General features: G+C 55.1%; 8 protein-coding genes across 8 annotated transcripts; 3 read left to right on the top strand and 5 right to left on the bottom strand.

Moving 5' to 3' along the window:
* Positions 1–340: 340 nt before the first annotated feature.
* BXZ73DRAFT_101009 (uncharacterized protein) lies at positions 341–2,617 on the bottom strand (the record flags this gene model as incomplete). Its single annotated transcript, XM_048014759.1, has 20 exons — positions 341–484; positions 591–711; positions 782–806; positions 864–921; positions 989–1,016; positions 1,069–1,081; positions 1,172–1,343; positions 1,407–1,446; positions 1,507–1,522; positions 1,644–1,668; positions 1,725–1,759; positions 1,810–1,835; positions 1,890–1,915; positions 1,971–1,988; positions 2,056–2,065; positions 2,116–2,172; positions 2,226–2,267; positions 2,328–2,341; positions 2,407–2,485; positions 2,541–2,617. 20 exons carry the CDS (start codon positions 2,615–2,617, stop codon positions 341–343), a joined length of 1,026 nt encoding a protein of 341 aa, XP_047878343.1.
* A 5,012-nt stretch (positions 2,618–7,629) lies between these two features.
* BXZ73DRAFT_101008 (uncharacterized protein) lies at positions 7,630–9,754 on the bottom strand (the record flags this gene model as incomplete). The annotated part of the gene is made up of 19 exons (XM_048014758.1): positions 7,630–7,794; positions 7,868–7,973; positions 8,036–8,060; positions 8,116–8,173; positions 8,224–8,251; positions 8,305–8,364; positions 8,419–8,519; positions 8,569–8,611; positions 8,666–8,681; positions 8,738–8,749; positions 8,804–8,828; positions 8,882–8,916; positions 8,975–9,000; positions 9,052–9,077; positions 9,132–9,149; positions 9,209–9,218; positions 9,267–9,484; positions 9,542–9,620; positions 9,672–9,754. The coding sequence occupies 19 exons, from the start codon at positions 9,752–9,754 to the stop codon at positions 7,630–7,632; spliced, it is 1,134 nt and encodes a 377-aa protein (XP_047878342.1).
* Positions 9,755–10,534: 780 nt separating this feature from the next.
* BXZ73DRAFT_46241 (MFS general substrate transporter) lies at positions 10,535–13,167 on the top strand (the record flags this gene model as incomplete). Its single annotated transcript, XM_048019659.1, has 17 exons — positions 10,535–10,659; positions 10,716–10,737; positions 10,795–10,900; positions 11,015–11,077; positions 11,132–11,182; positions 11,234–11,276; positions 11,359–11,409; positions 11,566–11,640; positions 11,693–11,898; positions 11,953–12,022; positions 12,078–12,117; positions 12,169–12,356; positions 12,405–12,440; positions 12,492–12,567; positions 12,625–12,644; positions 12,698–12,828; positions 12,905–13,167. 17 exons carry the CDS (start codon positions 10,535–10,537, stop codon positions 13,165–13,167), a joined length of 1,566 nt encoding a protein of 521 aa, XP_047878341.1.
* A 788-nt stretch (positions 13,168–13,955) lies between these two features.
* BXZ73DRAFT_77240 (uncharacterized protein) lies at positions 13,956–16,353 on the top strand (the record flags this gene model as incomplete). Its single annotated transcript, XM_048022625.1, has 15 exons — positions 13,956–14,254; positions 14,311–14,389; positions 14,455–14,468; positions 14,509–14,565; positions 14,618–14,674; positions 14,727–14,736; positions 14,855–14,918; positions 14,940–15,058; positions 15,096–15,137; positions 15,172–15,209; positions 15,324–15,363; positions 15,575–15,621; positions 15,880–15,897; positions 16,047–16,170; positions 16,231–16,353. The coding sequence occupies 15 exons, from the start codon at positions 13,956–13,958 to the stop codon at positions 16,351–16,353; spliced, it is 1,131 nt and encodes a 376-aa protein (XP_047878340.1).
* A 426-nt stretch (positions 16,354–16,779) lies between these two features.
* On the bottom strand, positions 16,780–18,405 carry BXZ73DRAFT_101006 (uncharacterized protein; the record flags this gene model as incomplete). The annotated part of the gene is made up of 7 exons (XM_048014757.1): positions 16,780–16,850; positions 17,265–17,450; positions 17,504–17,545; positions 17,610–17,919; positions 18,030–18,095; positions 18,184–18,297; positions 18,382–18,405. The coding sequence occupies 7 exons, from the start codon at positions 18,403–18,405 to the stop codon at positions 16,780–16,782; spliced, it is 813 nt and encodes a 270-aa protein (XP_047878339.1).
* A 247-nt stretch (positions 18,406–18,652) lies between these two features.
* BXZ73DRAFT_101005 (uncharacterized protein) lies at positions 18,653–21,327 on the top strand (the record flags this gene model as incomplete). Its single annotated transcript, XM_048014756.1, has 19 exons — positions 18,653–18,784; positions 19,132–19,250; positions 19,307–19,385; positions 19,449–19,462; positions 19,521–19,562; positions 19,934–19,959; positions 20,018–20,052; positions 20,107–20,131; positions 20,184–20,195; positions 20,244–20,259; positions 20,314–20,353; positions 20,409–20,509; positions 20,562–20,608; positions 20,668–20,680; positions 20,737–20,764; positions 20,823–20,880; positions 20,934–20,958; positions 21,026–21,149; positions 21,205–21,327. 19 exons carry the CDS (start codon positions 18,653–18,655, stop codon positions 21,325–21,327), a joined length of 1,059 nt encoding a protein of 352 aa, XP_047878338.1.
* A 420-nt stretch (positions 21,328–21,747) lies between these two features.
* On the bottom strand, positions 21,748–23,188 carry BXZ73DRAFT_46301 (oxidoreductase; the record flags this gene model as incomplete). Its single annotated transcript, XM_048019667.1, has 7 exons — positions 21,748–21,891; positions 21,950–22,074; positions 22,141–22,326; positions 22,379–22,502; positions 22,561–22,794; positions 22,860–22,991; positions 23,069–23,188. 7 exons carry the CDS (start codon positions 23,186–23,188, stop codon positions 21,748–21,750), a joined length of 1,065 nt encoding a protein of 354 aa, XP_047878337.1.
* Positions 23,189–23,561: 373 nt separating this feature from the next.
* On the bottom strand, positions 23,562–25,735 carry BXZ73DRAFT_46160 (cytochrome P450; the record flags this gene model as incomplete). The annotated part of the gene is made up of 10 exons (XM_048019642.1): positions 23,562–23,618; positions 23,721–23,889; positions 23,980–24,205; positions 24,272–24,453; positions 24,506–24,663; positions 24,723–24,818; positions 24,882–25,064; positions 25,124–25,247; positions 25,304–25,321; positions 25,383–25,735. The coding sequence occupies 10 exons, from the start codon at positions 25,733–25,735 to the stop codon at positions 23,562–23,564; spliced, it is 1,566 nt and encodes a 521-aa protein (XP_047878336.1).
* Between the last annotated feature and the right edge of the window lie 39 nt (positions 25,736–25,774).

Genomic DNA, 25,774 nt, shown 5'->3' with positions numbered 1-25,774 from the left:
CTACCCGTACGAGCGTGGTCCGCTTCATCCGCAGCGGGCCCCGAGTCCCATCACCGCGGAACATGCTCCTCGCTCTCGGATTTCTGCGCATGTGACTGACGGAGGCATTTGCCACACCATCCATTTTGCCTGACTCTTCATGCGGCACAACTCCCGCCGGTGGGTTCTAAAGTCGAATATTACGTGAGTAGTCACTGCACCACAAACAATATCGCCGTCGAGGCGCGAATGACACGCTCCGCGCACATAAGTAGAAGCCCGCCGGCAGAACCCTTGCACACATCGAACCCGAAGCCCAGCACTGCCAGACACCGCCGCCGCCCGAGCTCCCCGTGCGCGCTCACCACGACGTCCGACTGTCCATCCCCTTGCGTTCCCCGTGGCCCGGTGCGCTCCGGGTCTCGTACGCCATGCTCTCCGTCTCGCCCTCGACCTCCTGCGTGATCTTGATGTCGATGACCGCCGGGGGGGCCTCGTTGGGGAGCTGCGTTTGCGTGAAAGACATCATGTTAGCTCCAGAATGGAAGAAGAAGAAGAAGAAGAAGAAGAAGAAGAAAAGGAAGAATGGGGCTCAGGGGCCCGGACTTCACCTGCGGCACGTTCCAGCGTTCGACCGTCGCGAGGCGCGTCGCGCGCGCGAAGGTGTGGCGGGCGTACGGGCTCGAGTCCCCGCCCGAGCCGTCGTCCATGACGGACTGGCGCGCGTTGAGGCTGGCGGCAGGGCGTTCAACTCGTCAGTGCTGGGGCGTGCGTGCGTGCGTGGCGGCGAAGCAAAGCTTACACGCTCAGGAACGTAATCACGTGCACTGTCGTATTTTGTCGTCAGCACAACGCTGAAGAAGGTGTAGACGGGGCGCGCGCACGTCGTACGAGAATCAGGTAGAAGAACCCCCACCACAGGTCTTGGGGCAGGGACACGGCCTGGAGTTAGACGCTCGTCAGAAGGCGGCCGAGCACGCCGGAGTAGCCGAGCAGACGGCCCACTCACCAGGACGAGTGCCACAATCTCGCACAGCCTGTCAAACGTGAGCTGCAAATCCCGACGGCTTACGAAAAGACCCGACTTACACGATGAGCGAGCCTAAGGGAGGAGAACGCAGCGGTCAGGGACGTCGTGCCACCGGGCGCGAGCGTCGAAATCGACTCGATGAAACGGGGGCGGAGAGCTCACCGGTATTGACGACGTATATCGTCCACTTGTCTGCCAGGGTCTGCGGCCGCTTCGACGCGTTGTGCGCAGGCTCGCGAGCGCGCGAGCGCGAGCGCACGATCACGCTGATGAGCGAGAGGGTGACCGCCGTGTTCGCGATCAGCGCCGCCCCGAGGGCGAAGCCGGAGAGCAGCTGCAGGCAGAATATAGGCGCGTGAGCGATGGTGTCCCGTAGCCGGAGCGCGAGAGGGCGCACCCTCTCGTTGAGAAGGAACTTCGAGGAGTCCGTGGTGAATCTGAGGCCGTGGTTAGAATCTGTGGGGCTCCGAGAAGACGCGTAAGGGAGAGCTGCGTACCCCCTGTTGGCGAAGACTGCAATCTGAAGTCAGTCCAATATCCCACGACGTTGTTTGTGTGCGTGCCTATTGTGCATCCTACGGGAATGTCGTTACAGTAAGCAGTGCGCTCCACGGCACTCATAACACAACCATACCTGTAGAACCGAGGAAGAACAGCGCCTGGCGTCACCAAAATCAGCAAATGAAGACGCGCGATGTGCAGTACTATAGCGCACCGCAAATACAGCCACGAGCGTATATGTATAGGAGACTACCCAATCGTTAGCTCTTGGATATGTGGCCAAGACGGAAGGTCTTTACTAAGAGAGAGGCGTCGCAGGAAGAAACTACGTATAACATGAGCTGACGAGATCGTATCGAGAAAGGATAACGGCACGTACCTTTGAGAAGTGCATGTGACGGATGCCTATGGGTGGATCATCAGTCCGTGGAATTACTAGTGAGAAACGACACCAACATACCCCGACGAGTGGGATCAGCTGAAAGGGTGTCAGACTGTATCAGCACGCGCATTGAGAGCACGCAGTCTTTTCACCAGAAACTCACGTTCAAGGACCTGAAGGGCGTTTAGAGCATGCAAACCATTTTCGTAGACGTGGAACGTACCAGACCGACCGAGTAATCGCCGCTGGGCTCGCGTAGTGGGTTACAAGGAAATAATAGCTTCCGCGATGGTTAGTACGGCTACTAAAAGGCACGAAGGGACTCGCGCGCACTTGCTATGCATGATTAGGATCATCTGCGCGAGATCGAGGGTGCTGGGCGGGGGGCGGGTTCTATGAGTGTCCTGAACGTGGCCAATCTGAGAACGAGCTCACAAAACTACCGCGACCTGATGATCGAAGACAGTTAATGTTAATCCGTGCGCACATAGATACGGATTTGTGCGCGCCGTACCAGGAAACCTATGATCGAGGCGTCATTGCGGCGATTGCGAAAGTACCTGTACCCTTGATGCAAGGCGACTCCATAGAAACTATGCGTGGACCATGTCAGATGTTCACGAAGGCGCATATGACAGTGAAACGTACATGAGACTGACAAACGATCCGAGAAGATGTGCACCGAACGTGTTGTCAAGCGACGGGACGGCGGTCGCGCTCTCCATGGTGCTGCAGAGGGGAAGCGACAGCAGAGCGTCCCCTCATCGGGTTATAGGGTACGATTAGAGAGGCGTCTGCGGATGAGTGGGAACGAACCGCCTTTCCCGATAGAAGACGCCAGCAGCAATTGGATTAATTCTAGGTGTCTGCCTCTGACGACCATTCGTGATGCCTGATAGGTTACATCGACGCCCGGCCGGCTTCGAGATTGATCAAGCCTGTGAGAGTGCGGACACCATACGTGGTATGGCGGGAGGTTCACTTGCTTCCCCAGGAGGTATCCGGGAGCCGCCTCAGTACACGATATGCATAAAACCCTGTTAGAGTGCCCCGGGTTTATGCATGCAGTATATTATGCATGAACAAATATATGCATATAATCCCTTCATGCATACATTTATTCTGGAGTTAATGCCTGACAGCAAAACAGCACAGCTAGGGAATTGAACCCAGGACCTCACCAAAGCTAAATGTTGTGACCTCATTGACCACTACACCAAACTGCCATGTCTTGCCTCCCACACTTATATATTATATCCACTCTTTTCCACCACACACAATCATAGGTGGCCTATCTCGCTAGTTCAACAGTGCCTCTATGCATACAACCTGTCTATGCATACATCCTGTTTATGCATAAACCTGTTTATGCATAAAACAGGTTTATGCATAAGATTGGTTTATGCATAAGATGTGTTTATGCATACAATGTGCTTATGCATAAAATGGGTTTATGCATACAATGAATTTATGCATATGATGAGTGTTGCAGTCGCACAGGCGAGGTCAAGTGGGTGTGGACGAGGGTAGGTGCATGCACGCAGGAGAGGGGTCAATTAGGCAGGTACAGATGTTGTAGATGGGTAAGGATGGTAGTGTAGAGCTGCGAGTGTCCTCGTTGGCTTGCAGAGTGGGAGAGGAGAAAGAGTGGTGTTGGAGTGTGTCGTCTTGAGTCGCGTGGTCGCCGAAAGTAGAGTGGTAGTGACAAGCGTGAAGTGAGAAATAAGAAGTGAGACGAAGCGTTGTCGTGAGCAGGCGGCTATCGGCTAAGTCGTTGGGTGGCAGCGAACGGGCGGGCAACGGGTGGACGGGCAGACGGGCAGACGGGCAAATGGGCAGACGGGCGAACGGGCGAACGGGTGAGCAATGAGCGAGAGTCGGGGGGAGGAAACTGGATTCAATGGCCCACAGGCATGTACATATATAAGAGGACCAGTGGGGCTCCTCATCACAGAGAATGCGAATAGAAAGCGAGAGAAGCTAGGACTAGACATTCGAGAAAGAGTCCGTGGCCAAAGCCCTGTCTGCGTACCCTCCTTGCCTGTCTCTCCACCAACGGTTCCAGCATTGTTTGATGCGTGTTGAGGGATATCTCGGGCGGAGCCAGAGCGGTGCAGCGCGACTATTTACAGAGCACAGGCTGCCCCCGTTCAGCCACGGTCACTCGCACTCGCTCTGGCCCGGCCCTACTGTCCCAACAGTGTTCGAATGGGCTCGCTGTGGCTTCGAGATGGCACGTCAGGTATGACAGACGCTACAGTAGGTACAAGGCATGTGAGTCTGAGGCCATATGAGTGAACAGGAGAGGATAGAAAGGTATATGATGTATGGATGTATGGTGACTTGAGTGCGGATTGCCACGGACGCGCCTCCTCCAACTGTCTTGGAATGAGTCCGCGATTGGGAATGCTGTCGACACTCTGACCCGCACGCGACGTGCCGCTGTTGACGCATGGAACAAGAAGCACGCTACACGTATCCGCGCCAATGGCTTCCGACCAGGTGAGTGGGTCCTTCTGCATGAGTCGTCGCTCGATACACAAGTCGCGGTGAAATCCGCTCTGGGCTGGGCTGGACCATATGTCGTTGAGGAGCGTCTCCCAAGCGGATCCTACCGCCTGCGTGAGCTCTATGGGCCACTGATGTGCGCGTCCGCACCCACGTCCCACTTGAAGTTGTTCTTCTTTCGGTCTGACTACCAATCTACCCTTGCGCCTCTGCCACGTTCACGCCACGCGGCTCCTCAATGGGCAACACCTGGGCGCCGCAACGCCGACTACGACCCGCTTCGCCTCACAACCATCCCACTCGTGCACCTGCCGTATCCTGACATCAACATCCACCACATCGCGCTCAACACGTGTCCTCACAACCTCGACAACCCCATCACCCTCGGCGCATGCTGCATCTGTATGCTCCCAAACCTCGCTGGTGCCATGTGCCCAAGCCCAACGCTGTTAGAAGTCGGCGGCTCGGTCGGGGTCGGACAAGGGGTTAAAGGCAATCGATACGACGCGGTTGGTCTCTATGGGCACCGGGAGGCGAGTACAGACGGACACGGGGGAGAACGAGGTGGTGGTGAAGGGCAAACGCGTGAGGCGAGTGCGGGATGAGGGACGATGGCTATCTACATGATGACTAAGCACAAGTAAGGTACAACCGAGCTTGCCATACACGTGAGCAGATTCCAACAAACGCCCAGCGCTGGCTCCATGCTCGACTATTCCTTCAATTTCCTCGACCCCGGCACGCCCTCGGCCATCGCCATGTTGACGAATATTGACGAGCTGTTGACGAGCTGTTGCAGGTGCAGGCGGGGTGTGTGCCCTGGGTGCAGTTGTTTCAACAACTTGGTCCCTTCTGCGCTTCCGGATCTCGGGGTCGAGATCTTTCGTTCCCCCCACATGTTGGGTTCCCCGTTGTCCTAACCGTTCACAGACCATCTCACATACAACTCGCACACGAAGCGCGGCAATCCGCACTCAAGTCACCATACATCCATACATCATATACCTTTCTATCCTCTCCTGTTCACTCATATGGCCTCAGACTCACATGCCTTGTACCTACTGTAGCGTCTGTCATACCTGACGTGCCATCTCGAAGCCACAGCGAGCCCATTCGAACACTGTTGGGACAGTAGGGCCGGGCCAGAGCGAGTGCGAGTGACCGTGGCTGAACGGGGGCAGCCTGTGCTCTGTAAATAGTCGCGCTGCACCGCTCTGGCTCCGCCCGAGATATCCCTCAACACGCATCAAACAATGCTGGAACCGTTGGTGGAGAGACAGGCAAGGAGGGTACGCAGACAGGGCTTTGGCCACGGACTCTTTCTCGAATGTCTAGTCCTAGCTTCTCTCGCTTTCTATTCGCATTCTCTGTGATGAGGAGCCCCACTGGTCCTCTTATATATGTACATGCCTGTGGGCCATTGAATCCAGTTTCCTCCCCCCGACTCTCGCTCATTGCTCACCCGTTCGCCCGTTCGCCCGTCTGCCCATTTGCCCGTCTGCCCGTCTGCCCGTCCACCCGTTGCCCGCCCGTTCGCTGCCACCCAACGACTTAGCCGATAGCCGCCTGCTCACGACAACGCTTCGTCTCACTTCTTATTTCTCACTTCACGCTTGTCACTACCACTCTACTTTCGGCGACCACGCGACTCAAGACGACACACTCCAACACCACTCTTTCTCCTCTCCCACTCTGCAAGCCAACGAGGACACTCGCAGCTCTACACTACCATCCTTACCCATCTACAACATCTGTACCTGCCTAATTGACCCCTCTCCTGCGTGCATGCACCTACCCTCGTCCACACCCACTTGACCTCGCCTGTGCGACTGCAACACTCATCATATGCATAAATTCATTGTATGCATAAACCCATTTTATGCATAAGCACATTGTATGCATAAACACATCTTATGCATAAACCAATCTTATGCATAAACCTGTTTTATGCATAAACAGGTTTATGCATAAACAGGATGTATGCATAGACAGGTTGTATGCATAGAGGCACTGTTGAACTAGCGAGATAGGCCACCTATGATTGTGTGTGGTGGAAAAGAGTGGATATAATATATAAGTGTGGGAGGCAAGACATGGCAGTTTGGTGTAGTGGTCAATGAGGTCACAACATTTAGCTTTGGTGAGGTCCTGGGTTCAATTCCCTAGCTGTGCTGTTTTGCTGTCAGGCATTAACTCCAGAATAAATGTATGCATGAAGGGATTATATGCATATATTTGTTCATGCATAATATACTGCATGCATAAACCCGGGGCACTCTAACAGGGTTTTATGCATATCATGTACTGCTATGTATGGTATCCGGAAGCGCTCCGTGTCAAGGGATGACTTCGATTTCCCAGCTCATTCTATATACGCCCCGAAGAAGCGCAGAAACTGATGTTTCAGCCGAGTTCCTGGCCGGCATTTCTTCTTCTTCCGCAGATTTTATTTTCGTCACACCCTCAGCGCGACTGAAGATGGCGTCCTTCACTGCTCTCGCCGTCTGGAGTTCCTCCTTTCACCCATAATTGCGCCCGTAACATAGCATCCGACTCATAACAGCTTGGGAAGATACACAAAGGTCTGGGGGATTGACTGGGATCGGCGCCTTCGGGGAGCATCACCATCTTCTTACGCCACTGCGCCTCACACAGGCTGTACGTTTTCCACACGAGAGCGCCAGCGACGGCCATACTGCGCACAGAGTGGTCGTCATGGGGCGTGATCTCCATAGGACAACCGGTGTTCCCTGCGACGACGGCTTCGGTGGGACGTGAAGCGGGATTACGTACAGCATTTATATTCTCCCCATCACGGTCGAAGAACCCAAATCGCTTCGAACTTCTCACTCAATCCGGGGGATCCCATGACGGCTCTGGCGACCAACAGATGGTCTTCGCTTCGCATCGTGGAATCTGGTTTGAATCTTTTATGAGGCGCAGCCCGGCATCACCTCGCAAAGAACACCTGCGCAGTGGGAGTATCAGTACATACCTAGTGCACGACGACAGGCAGATATCCACACCGTTTTTGACGTTTAGCATCCGAAAAGCTTAGATGAGGAAGCGCGAAGGTTGATCCGGATAACAATAGGCGTTGCGACCGCGAGCGAGTAAAAACAGAATAAGCATACACGAACAGCGCGCGCGCATAGTTTACAGCGTCCAGGCGTCCACTCTGTCCGAGCATTGTGGAGGTCCGTTCTAGGATGGCAGGCGTTGAGGCCCGTCAGCAGTTCGGCCGGAGCGGCCGGAGCTTGCGGTCCCCCTCCCGCGGCGCCATCGACGACAGCGAGAGCTCGCCGTCGTCCTTCTCGACTTCAAAGCGCATCTCCGTGGTGACTCGGACGTCGATGACATTCCGATGTCCCGGTGGAGACGGGTGCAGAGCAGGCTGTGGGCGGCGGAGACGGGCCGCGCTGAGCGTCTTGGCGCACGAACACCATCGCACTCACGGGTCGACATACCGGCAGCTTCGAGTCGCGCTCGCCATGTCCAGGCACCTTGAGCCCGAAGGAGCCCGTCTCGAGTCCTTCGAGGCCGCGGTCGAGGATCGACCGTCTTGAGTTGAGGCTGATGGCGATGCAGAGCCCATGTGAACGGTGACGTTCGTGCGACACAGAGGGAAGACCTACACTGCGAGCAACGAGTTGGAGTACACTGAAGAAAAAAACCTAAGTAGGTGTAGACGCATCGGATCTTTGGGGCGACGCACTTTTGCAAGCCACGATGTTGATGGCATAGTATATCAAGGTGGCAGGCGAGAAGATTGCCTGTACCTACGTCAGCATGTAGTCTGGATGAAGCAAAGACCTCCTCTCACCGTCAACGTTGACACTAGATTCAGGATACTAAGCAAGATGGACATGAGCAGCGGCTATGCCGGTCTTTTTGTTGATCTCACCCAGTGAGAAGCCCCGTGTTGATCGTGTACACCATCAGAATGTCGACCATAGAGTCCGTCCTGGGGAACGTTGATCACAGCGCGCGCATCTCGTGTTTCACGGAGAAACGTTACCTTTTGAACCCAGTCCGGCATTTGTGTAGGTAGTAGATCAAGCTCCCGGTAGTGGCGGTGTCGATTACTACCGCGGTACCCAGCGAAGAAGGAATGATCCACTATTCTGGAGTCAGACACTACGGGTCATGTAATTGCGAAGAGACGTACCCTGAACCGCTCAATGTATTGTCTAAACGTCACGGCCTTGAATCTGTTCGAAGGACATGAGACGGGAAAGCGGTTCTCGTATAATGCTAATGCTTACGTCGCCACAGTAGCAGCTTCGCCGCGTTCCCAGATCAGTAGCTTCGCAGAGACGTTTTACAAATCGGCTCACCCGTGCAGAAGCCTATAAGTCTCAGGATCAGCGCGCTATATACGAAAACCCTGTAATGATACGCACCCATCTCAACAAACAGTAAAAGCGTCTGAAAAGCACAATATAAGGCACAATATGTAGACGCAGTGATATAGAGCTGACCAGGAAAATGGCTAAACAGAAGTTGCGATTTCCGACTGCCGAACCACATATTCGTGAGTGACCGCCGCGTATAGTATCTGAAACATTACTTACTGAGGAATATCCTCCGTATGAAAAAACTGCTCGTTCAGTTGAGTAAGATAGGCGACACGTGTACGCGACACACTTACGCATGGGTGATCGCAATCACAACGCCCTGCAACAAATCCATAAAAACGTGGCAATGATAATGAAGACGCGGCGGAGTTACCGTGGTAATGACTGTGAGCTGAGTCGCAACTGAAATCTCAATCCCGCCCTGCAAATATTAAGGACTATGCTACGCACTCGCAGAGACCTGCTTCACGTCGGCATTGAGAAGCGTGTTCGAAGCAGATGAACATACCAAACGCCGTTCAGCAAGGTCTCCGGTGAACAGTAGTTGGTGACGAGGTAGTAATAGCTGCGAGGGATAAACGCGTCGAAGCAGTTCACGGCACTGAGGACTGAGAACCCACCAAACGTGCGCCGAGAGAACGGTGTGAAAAGTGTCCACAGCCCTGGGTCCCATAAGAGCCCAATTCTCAAAACTTCCCAAAGCAAAGCCCACCAAAGAAGGGAAACCTGAGGGACGGCGAGCGTTCAGTATGAACGAGTACTGCCGTCCAAGAGGCAGCGTACCATGAATTTGAAGGTGCGACGATCGGTAGGGTAGAGCCGGAAGTATCGATACGTCTGATGGCTCGTCAAGCCATACACCCTGCAGACCAGTGAGCACTTGCAAATACTGCAAGCGAGAAATTAAACTTACACGGAGCCTACAATCGTTCCAATAAAAACCGCACCAAACCATTTATCGAGCGCGGGGGTGATGAGCTCAGTGGGGAGAGACATGGGTGGACCGTCGTGCGAGGTATCGGGACCGCGGGGAAATCGGCAAGCAGAGGTTTAAAGTGCGAGGACGCCGATGGGTGGTGCATGCGTGTCTGTGCGTGGCACGCCTGCGGAAGAAACTGGAGAGCGCAGCTGTTGCAGGGCCGACTTACACGCCACCCCACGGTTAGCGAGTGTCGGGAGCGGACCGTCCCACGGGCCTGCGGTCTTTCAGTTGGCGTTCGCCGTCGAAAAGGATGTCGTTGGAACGATTTGCTGCGCTGGGGACGTGCAGTCGACGTCGCGCGCCCAATCAATGGGAGCAGCGTGCATTCGGCGGGCTTCATGACATCGCCATGTAGAAATGTTTTCGTGTCCGTGATGGGCGTACGCAGTGGGAAGGGCGCACACTGAGAGCTGGATGGACGCGGGAAGCAGCTGGTAATTAGGCTGGAAGGCCCGGCTGACGGGTGCAGTCGAGTCGTGCCGGTGAGGCACAGACGCCGGGCCCCGGGAGACGCCGGAGACGCTGGCGCTGCTCTGACCAGCGCGGTGGCTGCCCGCGTCGGCTTCCCATCTGCTTCCCATCTGCTTCCCATGGGCGGAAGGCTTCTGGTGCGCGTGAAGCACACACACGCTGCGCTCGCGAGAGCCAACGCATCGGACACATGTCGTGCCGCTTGTTCGGGACTCCCCGCTCCCAGCAGGCCCGTCCCACCCCTTCCCCCGCCGTCCGCTCCGTCATCTTGAATCCTCCTCTTTCACTCGCCCTGGCTTGAGCTCCTGCTCTCTCATTTTACCATGGCGTCTGCAGCCAATCCAGATCTGGTCATTTTCAGCAAGACAGACCCGGAGGATCCCAAGAACTGGTCACGGTGGCGCAAGCGGCTTGTTTGTGCCTACATCTCGACTCTTGCTTTCACTTCGTACGATCGCTCTGCTAGTACAGTCCAGAACACGATGCTCACATTCTCATGCATAGCGTTTTTGGGTCTTCCATCTACGTGCGTCATCCTGTCTCTCAGAAAGACTTTCGTCTGAACGCCACTTCATTCCTGCAGGCTGCAGCAGAGCTGCAAATCCGGGCCCGTTTTGACACGTCGGCTGATATCTCAAGCACTGGGCTCACTGTCTACGTGCTCGGTTTTTCCCTTGGACCGCTCATATGTGCGTGTCCATCATCGCTTCTCCCGCACTCTTTCATTTGACCTTCGATCGCGTGCAGGGGGTCAGGATCTAATATACTCAGCCGTGATACCGCACCTTCTCACGGTCGAACAGGTCCCATGAGTGAAATCTATGGACGAAAGCTTCCGTACATGGTGTCATGGCCTTTCCTCATCGGTATGAATTCCACACCAGGAACGAGGAGGCTTGCTCACCACATGTGTTTTCTAGCCATGAGCGGCATCGACGCTTTCGTGGACAATCTCGCGGTCATTCTCGTGTGTGAGTGTTATCTCATTGCTTCACCTGAGCCAAACAAACATACGCCACTAGTCCGGTTCCTTGCGGGAACATTCGCTGCGTGCGCCATCAATAAGTGAGCGCGCATGCACCGTTGTTCATTGTGGGCTTGAACTGACAACACGAATCATGTCAGTGGCGGCGGTATTATGTCCGAGTACGTTGTTAGGCCATGACACAGAAGACCTGAACCTGATGAATCTTAGCATGTACAACATCGTCGACATGCGAGGCCAAGCCGTCGGTACGCATGTTCCTCAATCTGTTTCCACTGAGTGCTGACGGAGTCTTTAGCCATTGCGTGGTAGTAAGTTCGTCCATTTTCCACTCAGATGAAGGCCGGCAACATAACTCATGCTGCGCAGCGCCGCTTTCATTCTGTCCGGGCCCTGCGTTGCTTTGGTCGTCGGATTCTTCGTCGTCGTCTACGCCGGGCCACAGTGAGTCGTATCATGTTGAGGTCGTTTCGTCGCGCTCAAGTAAAGGTCTCAGATTGTGGGCTCTCCGTGTCTTTTTCTTCCTCTGCATCGGAGTGTGGCCTGTAGTATTCCTCCTACCAGAATCCCACGGACCAACAATCCTCGCGGCACGGTCGAAGAAGTTGAGAAAGCAGGGACGTCCCAATGCGCGCGCTGCCCACGAAATGAAGCATCAGGCGACGAGTGAACTCCTTCGCGTGCACTTTGGTCGCCCCGCTAGTACGTCCTGGCCTTGGTACAAGTTGTTACATTTCTGATGGACTTCCTCCGCAGAGATGTTCCTCAACGAGCCCATAGTCCAAGGCGCTGCAATCTGGACTTCTCTGGCCTACGGCATCATCTAGTATGTTTCTTAATTATGCCTGCGGTAGCGGTAATTGATTATTTTGCGTTCCCAGCTTCTTCTTCGAGGTGTACCCCATCGTGTTCTTCCAGCAGGTATGCCTCCACAAGACCGTCTTCGTGGAGTATTTTATGACGTCCGCATAGCACCACTTCCCGCTTCAGCTCACTGGGCTTCCCTTCATCGCTGTGATCATCGGAACCTTCCTTGCTGCCGCCTTCTACCTGAAGCTGGTTGCGTTCTTCATGAAGTTCCCGCTTCCCGAGTTCATCGTTCCTGCCTCGACTCCGAAGGACGCACCGGAGATGCGCCTAAAGCTCGCTCTATTTGCTTGGTGCGTTGTCCGCGTGGAATCGACGACGCGACACTGAGCAGTCTGTAGCATAATGATGCCAATTTCGCTATTCTGGTTCGCATGGTACGAATTTCCTTAGCCCTTCTTTGGAAAGTCGAACTCATGCACGTGTAGGACAAGCGGAGGCAACGTCCACTGGATCGCACCTACACTCGCCGGTATTCCGTTCGGCTTTGCCACCATCACCATTGTACGTTCCTTGTTGCCTACAGCGAACAAATGCCCACTCACGTAATCCGTCATGTAGTTCTTCACCTTCCTCACTTAGTACGTCGCCCCGTAGACACGTCCCGCGACCTCGCTGACTATCTACTCCGCAGCACCTCGCAAACGTACACGATATACGCGTCCAGCTCCAGCTCCTGCAACGTCTTCGCGCGCTGCACGATCGGCTCCATCTTCCCGATCGTCGCGCACTCCATCATCGACAACGTCGGCTCAGAATGGGGCGGTGAGTTCGCTCTCCCCGCCCGTCGGCGGGCATGCCATGCGTTCGCGTCGCTCATCCGCGCCTCCCCCCGCCGCAGTGTCCATCTTCGGCTTCATCTCGCTCATCCTCATCCCGATCCCGCTCGCCTTCCTCCGCTGGGGCCCGGCCCTCCGCGAGCGCTCCCCGCTGGCGAAGGAGGCGAACGCGATCGTCGCCAAGATGCGCGCGCAAGCCGCCGCCGCCGCCAAAAAGGCGCAGGAGGCCGCAGCCGCAGCCGCCGAGGAGAAGGAAAAGTCTCTCGCGAGCGTCAGCGAGCGGTCGGCGTTGCCGGTGGAGAACGGCCCCCCTCAGGACGCCTAGTCCCGATCCTCGCGCGCCTCTGCGCCTCTTAGGAATTCTCTCGGGACTCGCTTCCTGCCTTACGTCGTCCGTGTTCGCATCTCGCTCATGCAGCCCCTCCTGGCGCATCCGGCGTCTAGCTCGCATCAGCATGTATGTATTAGTAGTTGTAATGCCTCTTTCCTGTTGCGTGGGTTCATTTCGAGAACAACTACGATGATGTATGGGTGATTTTATAGATGGGTAAGTGACTCCAGCCTCAAATCGGTGTGTCTATTCAAATTCGAAGACGCCTGGGCAGCCCACGTGGAGCCGCCGGCCCGTTGGCGGTGCAACACCTCCAGCTGGCACTGCTTGCCACCATCTTCCGCCGACAACATCGATGCCGAATCATTATCTGCTAGCGCGATCAGTCTGCAAACACCGATACGCGACGTCCCAGCAGTTGACGTGCAAAAGGTACGCCTCCTTATCCTAGCCGCATGCAACTCTCATCTGACATTGGCTGTTCCGGTGACACGCCCTAGGTTCGAGCTTGGACCTGGTGTCCCAAGGCCTGTAGCCCGCCGCCCGTCTCAATTCACTTCCCCTGGCCTGGAACCAGTCTGATAGGGCGACACGGCATCCCGTTCGTGTGCGCGTGTTGGAGCTGTTAAGTTTCCCCGGCCACAGCAGGCGCGCAGAACGTCGAGCTCGGGCTTCTGTGGACACCAGCTTGGGCGCAATCTGCTTCCTTCCATCGCTTTCTGCGGGCGGAAAAAGACCTTTAAATGGGAGAGTTTGCGGGCTGTGTAGGATGCGCCGAGATTATGTGTCCCATGATCCAAAGAGGTGCATCAGTATGCGATGCGCAAGTTCTTCTCAGCGCGCTCACACTTCGAGGTATCGAGGCCGACTGGTGCGCCTATAAATCAGCTCCAGATCGTGGGCAGAACGCAGGGTACACCCTGTCCTCCTCTCCGCACATTCACTTTCAGGTCACACTCTCGCTAGTCATGAATGTGTCGGACCCTTCAGTAGTCTCCCCTGTTCTCGCAATCCCAGGGGCTCTTCCGAGTCTTGGCGATACGTTCGGCTCGTTGCTGATCGCGACTTTCATCAGCCTCGTGTATGTGCACTGGGGTCTTATTCCTTGTTTTTTGTGCTGATCTGCAGCTTATACAGCTTGTACGGGATCGGGATGCATCAAACGTTTCGCTACTTCCAGGAGTATCGCAAGGATCGTCGCATACTCCAGATGTTCGTACGTCTTTTTTTCATCGCACTTTACATCTTTTGATGTTGACTAACCTTCGTTCCGACCACCAGGTTGGACTCTTGATGTAAGTATGGTGTGGATCGTACATTTTGATCAGGCTTCAGTTCACCCCAAAACAGCGTGGCCGATACCTTCCACACGTTGATTTGCTGTCATGTTTGGTGAGTTGTGCTTTCATACTACGAAATGTCGCTCACTGGTATGCTGGCCTAGCTATTATTATCTTGTGGTGGACTACTTCAACCCGCTTGATCTACAAAAAGGAATCTGGTATGCTAAGATCTCGATTTTAATTTTGACCGGGCTTTAAAATTGATTACAGGTCTATTCGTGTACGTCCACCCTGGTTCAAAAGCGGCGCAGAGCCTAACGCGTCGTAGTGCCTTGTCCCTGCAGTGGTATGAGCTTTCAAATATTCACAGAAACTCCATCTGAACACGAATGACGCAGACCTCGATAATTACGATCGCACAGGCGTACGACTTCTCTATCGCACCTCGAGCTCCTGTCATGGGTCTAAAATGTTTCTGTGCAGGTACTACATCCGTCGAGTCGTTCTGCGTACGCAACCTCGTCCAATTACTTCTCTCAGTGCACCAAATCGATAACGTCTTCGTAGTTGGCTCAAAGTATAGATACTTTGCGATATTCGCAGTATGTGGTGAATGTCTTCTTCTCCGAATACTGAAAGGATCAGAACACGCCTAGATCGTCTTCGTTTTGTGCGCCGTTGGTACGTTCTCAATATTAACATATCAGTTCGACAGTTGACTGGCCTCCTCCGTCAAGGATTTGGAGCCGGTAGGTACAGTGATCGAAGAGATCGATTAAGGCTGACGGCATTTTCAGTATCTAGTGTGAAGGGGTTAGAGATATAATTCTCGTGTCCCCCATGAATCATCGCTCACACGCCTTTCAGATATACCGCCGCAACGTTCGATGACTTCGCGAAGTTCGCCGTAAGTTATGTATAGATTATTCGCTGTATCGTTGCTCACTCCCGCCTCCTTTAAGTGGCTTACCTCAGCGGCATACGCGTCCGCGCTCGCTTGTGATGCTGTGACTACGACAAGCTTGATCGTTTTCCTTGCTCGCAACAAGACAGGATTTTCTCAGTAAGAGTCCATCACCGCAGTATTTTCCGTTTGGATGTTCATGCTACTATAAAAGCACGGATTCAATGATCAACACCATCATCCTGTACACCATCAACACTGGTGAGTCATCGATGTATGCCGTCTTCCATCCCGGACGTCTCGCTGAATGCGCTCTGACACAGGCCTCGTGACAACGTTGGTGTTTCGTCTCTTCTCATACTACTACGTGCTTACCGTTCTTCAACTATCAAGGGCCCTGAATGCCTTATGCGTTTCTTTCGTATGTGCACCGCAAACAGCGTTGAAGCGGTCCTCATTGACCGCGTCTGCATTCCTAGGCGCTTGCTGAAAAACAGAACTTGATATACGTCGCTCTAGGCTTTCCGCTCTGCAAATGTGAGCCGCACCCAACCCAGCAGCCTCCCTTCGCTCACGCTTCATCCACAGCCTACGTGAACTCTATGCTCGCCATGTATGCCGCTCTCCCTCTCTCTCTCTCTCTCTGTGCTTTCGAAACCCCGGGCTTACGCTATCGCTCGCTTTAGCCTAAACTCACGGAAGGGACTCGCGAACGCCCATGCGGACGCGTTCACCGTCCCTACCATAGATCTATTGAAACCCATCGGGCAGAGCACGACGAGCACCCACGGCGAGCACATGTTCTTCTCGGTGAGCCCCCCGGCTGTGTTCCTCATCCCATCCCCTTATACCGAGTCGCACCTGCCACAGGGAGCCATCCGTGTCAACGCGGAACGTTCCGACACGCTGGTTCTACGACCAGACGATCGCACATCGCGCGAGGAGGACTCGGCCGGACTCGATGTTTATCAGCTGCAGAACATGAAGGCGTGAAGGCGCTCCGGAGTTCATTTCAAGACTGGCGTCATTAGGGAGAATAAACTGCCTCTGCGCCAACTGATTTCCCTGTCTCTGTGTATGATACTGTTGTTTATTCTGTGATTGGGGCTGACCGCTGACGGGTCGTTTATGACGACTCTCGGAGGCGGTAATCTATATGTCGGAGCGTTCTGGCCTTGGTCCCGTAGATTGGTACGCCTTCGGAGAGTACCAAGGGAACGTTCTCGATACGCCTAGTATGAGCAAGAGTTCGTACATTTTGCAGTGCCTACCACATGGCGAGCCAAACCCCTTGAAAACGTGTAGAGCAACGGCTCGGAGGGGTATATCACGCGGGAATATCCTACACAAGTAGATGCTCCAAGCATGCAGCGGCAGACGGGACCAAGTCGAGCTCGTTTACCTAGCACTGGAGCCCTGTTACTTCCGCATGAGATGATGCACGGGGAAAATGAGGCAGCAAACCGCCGATGTCTCGGAACGAAGGGTGTCTGATTTCGTCGAATGAGAGGCATGGAATATGTTACGTAGAGAGACGCCTCACATCCACGGGACTTGGCACGCGTTCAAAGGGTGGTAGACCGCCCGAGCAAGTAGCTTTTGTGCTCCTTGCGATGGCCCTCGACGGTGCTGTCCACGCCGAGGCGCCAAATGGGAAGCCCGATCGGGCGTGCGACGCGCATGAGCGTTCCGCTTCGCGACGGGCCCCCAGAGGACTCACGTAGCCAATGAAGAGGTGGGCGAGGTCGAGCTCGTCGCTGTTGCGCTCCGACAATCCCGCGGAGGTTGACCGGAAGGCGTGCCCGATGAGGCTGTCCGTGATGTGGAACTTGCCCGTGCGGACGCCCGGCGTCGAGGAGTCGTGATCAGTGGGGGCGGGCGCGGCGAGCGCGACGACGGCGCACCTGAAAGGATGGTGGCGGCGACGAGTTCGGGCGCGTTTCCGCTGTCGGTCTCCTCGATCTTGAGCGTGACCGCAGGCTTGACCCGGTTCTCCTCCTCGTAGCCCTTCGAGTAGATCGTGTATGGGAACGCGATGTGGACGTCGATCCCGTACAGCTTGAACTCGGAGTGGAGGGTTTCGGCGAGCCCTGCAAAGGAGGCGGTCAGACGACGTATGCCGCATGCGCATGGAGCAGCTCACCTCGCAGGGCGAACTTTCCTGACACGTAGGCGGCGTACCCAACTATGGAGAAGCAGCAGAGCACGGAAGCCACGAAGATGGCCTTGCCTAGGACCCCGGTACTCACCATGGACTTTGTCGCAGCCCGAGATGCAGGCGATCAACACCCCGTACTGTACCCAAGACGCGAAGCTGTAGCTCGCCAAAGCTGTGAACGCCTGAGCGTGGTACGTGAGCTCCAGCCCCTGCCTAAGCGACTCCTCTCCGAACTCAATGAAGAAACCCGGGCGCGACGAGCGGGCACACGGGAAGACGGCGTCGGGCGCGCGACCATTGAAGGGTGCGTAGGCGGCCTCGAGCGCGGCTGCGGAGCCAGCTTCGGAGTTGACGGCGAAGGAATACGCCTTCAGCACATGACCGGGACTCTGGCGTTCGTTCTGTAGGAGACGGTCTCGGTGAGCCCTAGCAGTAAAGGTGCTGAGACCCAGGCGGCACGCTCACTTCGAGTTTAGTGAGGGCCTGGCTGCGTGCGACAAGGGAGACGCACCCTTGCGGACGGCAGCTTTGCTAGCGCGAAGCCGGCGCCGGAAGACCCTCCGGTGACGAAGCAGTGCTGTATAGGAACGCATGCGCATCTTGTGCGCATCGTTCAGCATGGACGAAGCGCGTTGCAGGGGTAGTGGGGGGTTTGGCAGGCTGACCTTCTCGCGTGGGTCCCATTTGTTGACTTGACAAGGAGGGACCGAGCCCCATGATGCAGAGACGCCGGGGTCGAAGTTGGACTCGAGAAAGACGACTGCGCTCTGCGAGTCAAGCTGGCGATTTGGGAGATGAGAGAGTCGAGGGGCGGGGAATGCTCTGTCGCATCAGAAGCAGGTTCAAAAGGGGGCGGGAGCAACAAGGGAGACATGCTGGTGGTTCATGGGCGAAGATTTGAAACAGCCTTGAGAACTTGAACATGGCAAATTCTGGCGCCGGCTTACGTAGGGCCGCCGGCCCGCTACCCGGGTGCAACGGCTTTTGCCACCATCTTCCGGCAACATCGATGTCGAATCATCCTCTGCCGGCAAACATCAACACGCGACTTCCCAGCAGTTGACGTGGAATCGTTCCGAATGATATAACGGCAAGGTACGCCTTCTTATCCTAGCTGCGTACAGCTCTCATCTGATGTACCTCGGTGGCTGCCACGGTGACTCCGACGATTCGAGCTGGGGTGTGGCTTCCCTGCAGCCCGCCACCGGTCTCAAAGCACGCCCCCTGCTCTGGGAATACTCCGATACTGGGGCGACTCGGTACCCCGTTTGTGTGCGCGTGTTGGAGCTTCCTCCCGCTCGCGGTGCTGAAAGTTCGCAGAACGTCCGGCGCGAACTTTTGTGGACGCCCTTGGGCGCAATCTGCTTCTTTTCCATCGCTTTTTGCGGGCGGCGGAATGGGAAAGTTTGCGGGATATGTAAGATGCGCCGAGCTTCTGAGTCCCATGATCACAAGATGTACATCGGTATGCGATGGGCTTCTTCTCACTGCGCTTGAGCTTCAGGGTATATATCACGGCAAATTGGTCGTCTATAAACCAGCCCCAGATCTCGGGCGGCACGCACGGTAGACCCCGTCCTCCTCTCTCAGTCGCTCCACACGTTCATTTTCAGGCCACGCTCTCGCCAGTAATGAATGCGTCGGACCCCTCAGTGGTCTCCCCTATCCTCGCTCTTCCGAGCCTTGGCAATACATACGGCGCGGTGCTGATCGCGACTTTCATCAGCCTCGTGTATGTGTACCGAGGTCTTTTACATTGCTCTTTGCGCTAATCTGTAGGTGATATAGCTTGGACGGGGTTGCGATGCAACAAGCGTTTCGCTACTTCCAGGAGTATCGCAACGATCGTCGCATACTCCGGATATTTGTATGTTGTTCTGTTCGCCACATCCCATGCCTTTTGGGACTGACAAATCTCTGCTGCCACCAGGTTGGACTTTTGATGTAAGTAGTATGGTGCGGATCGTACGTTCTGAGCAAGCTTCGACTCACCTCACAACAGCGTAGGAAACACCTTCCACACATCGCTTTGCTGCCACATTTGGTAAGTCGTGCTTTTATACCACGAAACTTCGCTCATTGGCAGGCTTTCCTAGCTATCACTACCTTATCGGGGACTATTTCAATCCACCTGATCTTCGAAATGGAGTCTGGTATGCTAACATCTCGATTGTGATATCACCCTTTGACATCGATTGCAGGTCTGTTCGTGTACCTTCCCCCTTCTTCAAAGGCAGCGCCCACGTTAACGTATCGTAGTGCCTTATCCCTGCAGTGGTATGGGCCATCCAATATCCACAGAACCTCCATTTAATCCCTAATGACGACGCAGACATCGATACTCACGATCGTACAGGTGTACGGCTTCTCTATCGCAGCTTGAGCTTCTGCTGAGTCTGAATTGTCTTCGTGCAGGTACTACATACGTCGAGTCTTTCTGCGTACGCAAATTCGTCCAGTTTCTTTTCAGGGTGCACTAAATTGACGGCATCCTCGCAGTTGGCTCAAGATACAGATACTTTGCGGCATTCTCAGTACGTGGTGAATGTCATCTTCTACTAATACCGAATGACTCAGAAAATGACTAGATAATCTTCATGGTATGCGCCATTGGTACGTTCTCAAACCAACATATCAGTTTGATAGTTGACTGACCTCCGTCAAGGATTTGGGACCGGTAGGTACAGAGATCGAAGAGGTCGGTCAAGGCTGACGTCTTTGTCAGCATCTACTGTGAAAGGGTTAGAGACATAATTCTCGTGTCCGCCGTGAATTAATGTTCACACGCCAGTCAGATTTACCACCACAACGTTCGACCAGTTCGCGAAGTTCGCTGTATGTTATGTGGATCTCATGTGCTGTATCGTTTCTTACTCCCTCCTCCTTCAAGTGGCTTACCTCGGCGGCATATGTATCCGCGCTCGCTTGTGATTCTGTGACCACGACGAGCTTGATCGTTTTCCTTGTTCAAAACAAGACAGGGTTTTCTAGGTAAGAGCCCAGCAGTACTTCCTTCGTTCAGATGTTGATGCAACCATAAAAGCACGGATTCAATGATCAACACCATCATTCTGTACACCATCAACACTGGTGAGTCATTGATTTATACTTACATTTTCAGACGTATCGCTGAGTGCGCCTTGATACAGGCCTCGTAACAACGTAGGTTTTTGTCGCTTTTCATACTACTGCGTTCTTATCGTTTTTCGACCATTGAGGGTCCTGAACGTCTTATGCGCTTCTTTCGTACGTACACTGCAAACAGCGTTGACGCAGTCCTCATCGACCGCGTCTGTAATATCAGACCCTAGCGCAAACACAGAATTTGATATACGTCGCTCTAGGCTTTCCACTCTGCAAATGTGAGCTGCATCCGCAACCCAGCAGCTTCCCTCCGCTAACGTCTCATCCCCAGCCTACGTGTGCTCTATGCTCGCCATGTATGTCGCTCTCTCTCTTTCTATGTGCTTTCGAAACCTATGGGGCTTACGCCATCGCTTGCTTCAGCCTAAACTCACGAAAGGGACTCGCGGACGCCCATACAGACGCGTTCACCGTCCCTACCATGGACTTCCCGAAACACATCGGGCAGAGTACGACGAGCACCCGCCGCGAGCACGCGTTCTTCCCGGTGAGCTCTCAGGCCATGTTCCTCGTCCCCCAATACCGATCCGCACCTTCTACAGGGGGTCATCCATGTCAACACGGAACGTTCCGACACGCTGGTTCTACGGTCAGACGATCGCGCGTCGCGCGAGGAGGACTCGGCCGGACTCGAGGTTTACGAAATGCAGAGCATGAAGGCATGAAGGCGTTTCGGAGTTGACGTTCGTTTCTAGTGTTCTGGGCCTACTTTCGTTTGCGATCGCCGGCCGCTGGTGGACCGTTGTTGGTTACTCTCAGAGGCGGAAATCTATATGTCGGAGCGTTCAGGTCGTGGTCCGGTAGAAACTCGCGAGCTTTCTCTAATGGCGACGAGTTATGCGTGCTCCTCCTTGCCAAGATCGCTCAACTGGATGTGATTCTGAACCAGTAAGCTGTCAGAAAATATCAAGATCGTATTCCGACGCGCCCGCCCCACAGACAACAACACCAGCCGAACTACTCAAAAGTAACAGACCGGAAGAGCACATTACGCGAAAATGACGCTCCTACCAAGAAGAATCATTGGGTACGCAAGGTGACTGGTCTGATTCGTCGAATGGGAGAACATGACACCATGGAATATGTTACGCAGAGCGACGCTTCACATCCACGGGACTCGGGACGCGTTCAGAAGGGATTAGACCGCGCTCGTGCAGGTAGCTTTTGTGCTCCTCGCGATGGCCCTTGACCGTGCTGTCAACGCCGAGGCGCCAAATGGGAAGTCCGATCTGGTCCGGGTTATATATGAGCGATGCAGCGGAGAACATAAGAGAGGAGGGAGCTCACATAGCCAATGAGGCCGAAAAGAGGGTCCACCACATAGCTGTTGCGTTCAGATGCACCAGCTGTGCTTGAACGGAAGACGTTCCCGAGAAAGGTCGGTGTGATGTGGAACCTGCCAGTCTGGACACCTGGGGAGACGAGCGTGTTGGGCTCACTTAGAAGAGCATGCAAATCTTTGAAGAGCGAGAGCTTACCTGAGAGTATGCCGGTCGCAACGGCCTCGGGCGTGTCCCCGCTGTCGGTCTCCTCGAGCTTGAGCGTAATGGCAGGCTTGACCTGGTTCTCCTCTTCGTAGCCTCTCGAGTAAATCGTCCCGGGAAAGGCGATGTGGACGTCGATCCCGTACAGCTTGAACTCGGAGTGGAGGGTTTCGGCGAGCCCTGTAGACAGGCGGTCAGACGGCGTATGTCGCGTGTACATGGAGCAGTGCACCTCGCAGGGCGAATTTTCCGGACGCGTAGGCGGCGTACCCGACCATGGAGAAGTATCCGAGCACGGAAGACACGAAGACGATCTTGCCCTTGACCCCGGTCCTCACCATGGCCTTGGTCGCGGCCTGAGATGCAGACGATCAATAGCCTGTGCGCAGCCCAAGACGCGAAGTTGTAGCTCACCAAAGCTGTGAACGCCTGAGCGTAGTACGTGAGCTCGAGCCCCTGTCTAAGCGACTCCTCGTTGAGCTCGACAAAGAAGCCCGGTCGCGATGCGCCGGCACAGGTGAAGACAGCATCGGGCGCGCGGCCCTTGAACGGCTCGCAGGCTGCCTCGAGCGCGGCTGCGGAGCCAGCTTCGGAGTTGACGGCGAACGAGTACGCCTTGAGGACTTGGTCGGGGCTCTGGCGTTCTTTCTGTAGGGAACGGTATCAGTCAGCCCTAATCAACCAAGATACCGGGATCCAGGCGGTGCGCTCACTTCGAGTTTGGCGAGTGCGTCGTCGAGGTTGGCCTGGTTGCGCGCGACGATGGAAACGTGCGCGCCCTTGCGGACGAGCAGCTGCGCGAGCGCGAAGCCGGCGCCGGAAGACCCTCCGGTGACGAAGCAGTGCTGTATAGGAACGCATGCGCATCGTTCAGCATGGACGAGGTGCGTTGCGGGGGTAGTGAGGGGTTTGACAGGCTGACCTTCCCGCGTGGGTCCCATTTGTTGACAAGGAGGGACCATACTTCGTATGCTATGATGGACAGGGTGAAGATGCCGAGGACGGATGCAAGGACGGCGATAGATGGGATAGAGAGCCCCATAATGATGCAGAGACGCCCGGGTCGAAGCTAGACTCGAGAAAGATGAGTCACGGTGGCACTCTGCGAGTTGGCGGCTCTCTGGGAGGTGGACAAGGTATGAGAGAGTCGAGGGGCGGGGGATGCTCTGTCGCGTCAGGAGCAGGTCCAAAAGTGGGCGGGAGCAACAAGGGAGACATGCTGGTGGGCCTTGGGCGAGGATTTGAAACAGTGTGCACATGGGAAGCCGCGACGACAAGCGAGGGCGCCAAAAGTTCAAAATTCTGGCGCCGGCCTAGCCCTCGATCATAGCTTGAGGCGCCATCCGAGCACTCTACAACCAACAGTAAACTACAAAGTCTAATATTCACTCATCCACCACCCCTCCGCCGCTCGCTCACGACACCCGCAAGGTAAACGTAAGCCTACACTCCATCGCCGCGGGGCGCACCAGCTGATTATATAATCAGCACGCGACATGAAGTCAGCCAGCAGGTAGAGGTAGAGGTCAAGGTCAACGGCGGACGAAGCAACAACGCAAGGAACAGACACCCACTATGGAATCGCGTGGTGCCATAGTCGTCGTGTTCGTCTCACGTTCGTCTGCAGTGATGTCGAAGTTAATCACGAGTGCGGCGAATATTGCGCGCGCGAGGAGGAGCGATTGGTACCGCCCCGGGCACACGCGCGTGCCCGCGCCGAAGGGCATGAGATGCTTCTGCATTCTGAGAGGAGTAAACGAAGACGGATGAGAGGATCATCGAAGGGAAAGGAAAGACGGAAGCAAGGAACGAAGGGATGGAGTGAGCGCTTACCTGGCAACGCGCGCGTCGTCGTCCGCGCGTTGAGGCACGGGGAGCCACCGCTCTGGATCAAAGCACTCCGGGCTGGGGAAAACAGTGGGTTCTCGATGCATGCTCCACGCCTGCGTGCCGACCACGGTTCCGGGCGGGAGCGCGTGGCCCATAACGTCGAAGACGTCCTCACGCGCGGGCACGACTCGTTCAAGCATGGATGAAACCGCGCCGTACATGCGGAGTCCTGCGTATCGGGGTAAATGGCGGGCGGCGGGCGGAAATCAGATATCGGGCTCGCGCAGGGACGCACCTTCGTTGAGAAACGCGGAGAGATACGGCTGTTTCTGCAGGACCGCATAGTCGGGGAGCGTGTGTCTGTCGTGCACGATTCTATCCAGCTCACTCCGGAGCTTGAGTACAACGTCGGGACGCCGCGAGAGCTCCCAGAGCATGAACCCGAACGTCGTTGAAGACGCGTCCACCCCAGCGGTCCTGAGCGCCTATCAGTGTGGGTACCAGGAAGACAGGGCGGAAATGAACTCACAAGTGGGACATACACTCTAACACCAGTTCTTGGTCTGAGAGCGTATTGTATCCTTTTTTATCCCGCTGCAATAGCAACCGCGGCATGAGGGGGACAGGTTCGTCGAAGGTCGCCTCGGTGTCATGTTTTCGCAGGTCTTCGAGGCTGTTGCGCACGAACTTGATAAAGGACACAAGTCAGCCATAAATATTCCGTATTCGAATGGTACCATACGTACGGCTGATAGAAAGCTTTCGGAGTGATACAGCGCCCGCCATCGGGAGCTAGGGAGGTATGCACAACATCTCCACAGCCACGTCGGCATAACCGCGCGCTTTCGAACCGCGTCTCCTATCAGCAATGTCGTGGGTGTTGAAGAAGTATTGTGGTTGCTCACAAAGATTGCCCGCATAGGCACATCGCGCGCCGCAGTAGCGATGGGGTCGTCACCGGCGGATTCCCAATTGTTCAGCGCTGTTGGGTCAGACCCGAAGATGGTGATGGCGAAAACGTCCACGAGGAGATGGCGAAGTACGTGGATCGAGTCGGTTGACCCCTTTGTTGAATGCCTCTCCAGCACCTGAAAGTGGATCAAGCATCGTCAGGAACACGCACCAGCAGACTTAACAAAGCGCTCACTTGGACAAGATGAGCAACACAGTCGTAGACTTTCGACTGAAAACGCGGAACATTCAACGGGGAGTAATGCGCCGCATACGTCTTCCGTCGTGCTGCGTGCTCCACTTCAGGAAGAATCGTCATTCTTAAAAAGGTAGGTTAGAACTCAGTGGACCCCAAGGGGAAATTCGAAGCACTGACGAGTGATCTTGATCTTCTCTGCGAATTCGATCACCATGAGCGAACCGGGTCCGAAGAAGCCGGAGCGGCTAATACGCACATGACAAGTGCCTTGTATACCGCGCTCTTCTCCAGCTTGTTGACGCAGTACACGCTCCGCATCGCGCATTGGTCGAGAAAAATAATCTTTCGAGGTCCGACGCGCACAACGGGCCCGTACCGCTCGAACAGGTTGTGCAGAGCGGTAAACTTGGTGAGCCGTGCGGACTGGAGCAGCAACCATGCGTCCGATGCCGCGGCGTACCATGGTCCAGGGATTGACGAGAGGGGAGAGAACCGTACGTTGTAGACCGCAGAAACGACGTTGTATAGCAGGATCAGCGATAAAAATCCGAAACACAGCCCTCCCAAGTCTATCCAAGACAGAATTTGGTTGCTAGTCGCGACAGCCATCGCAGCGGGGGGACGAGAGAGAAGAAGGGATGGTGTGGT

Source organism: Epithele typhae (assembly GCF_022376455.1).
Source record: "Epithele typhae strain CBS 203.58 chromosome Unknown BXZ73scaffold_21, whole genome shotgun sequence".
In the NCBI taxonomy this organism is placed as follows: Eukaryota; Fungi; Basidiomycota; class Agaricomycetes; order Polyporales; family Epitheliaceae; genus Epithele; species Epithele typhae.
The sequence above is the reverse complement of the archived record's forward strand: the minus strand, read 5'-3'. Positions and strand labels throughout refer to the sequence as shown.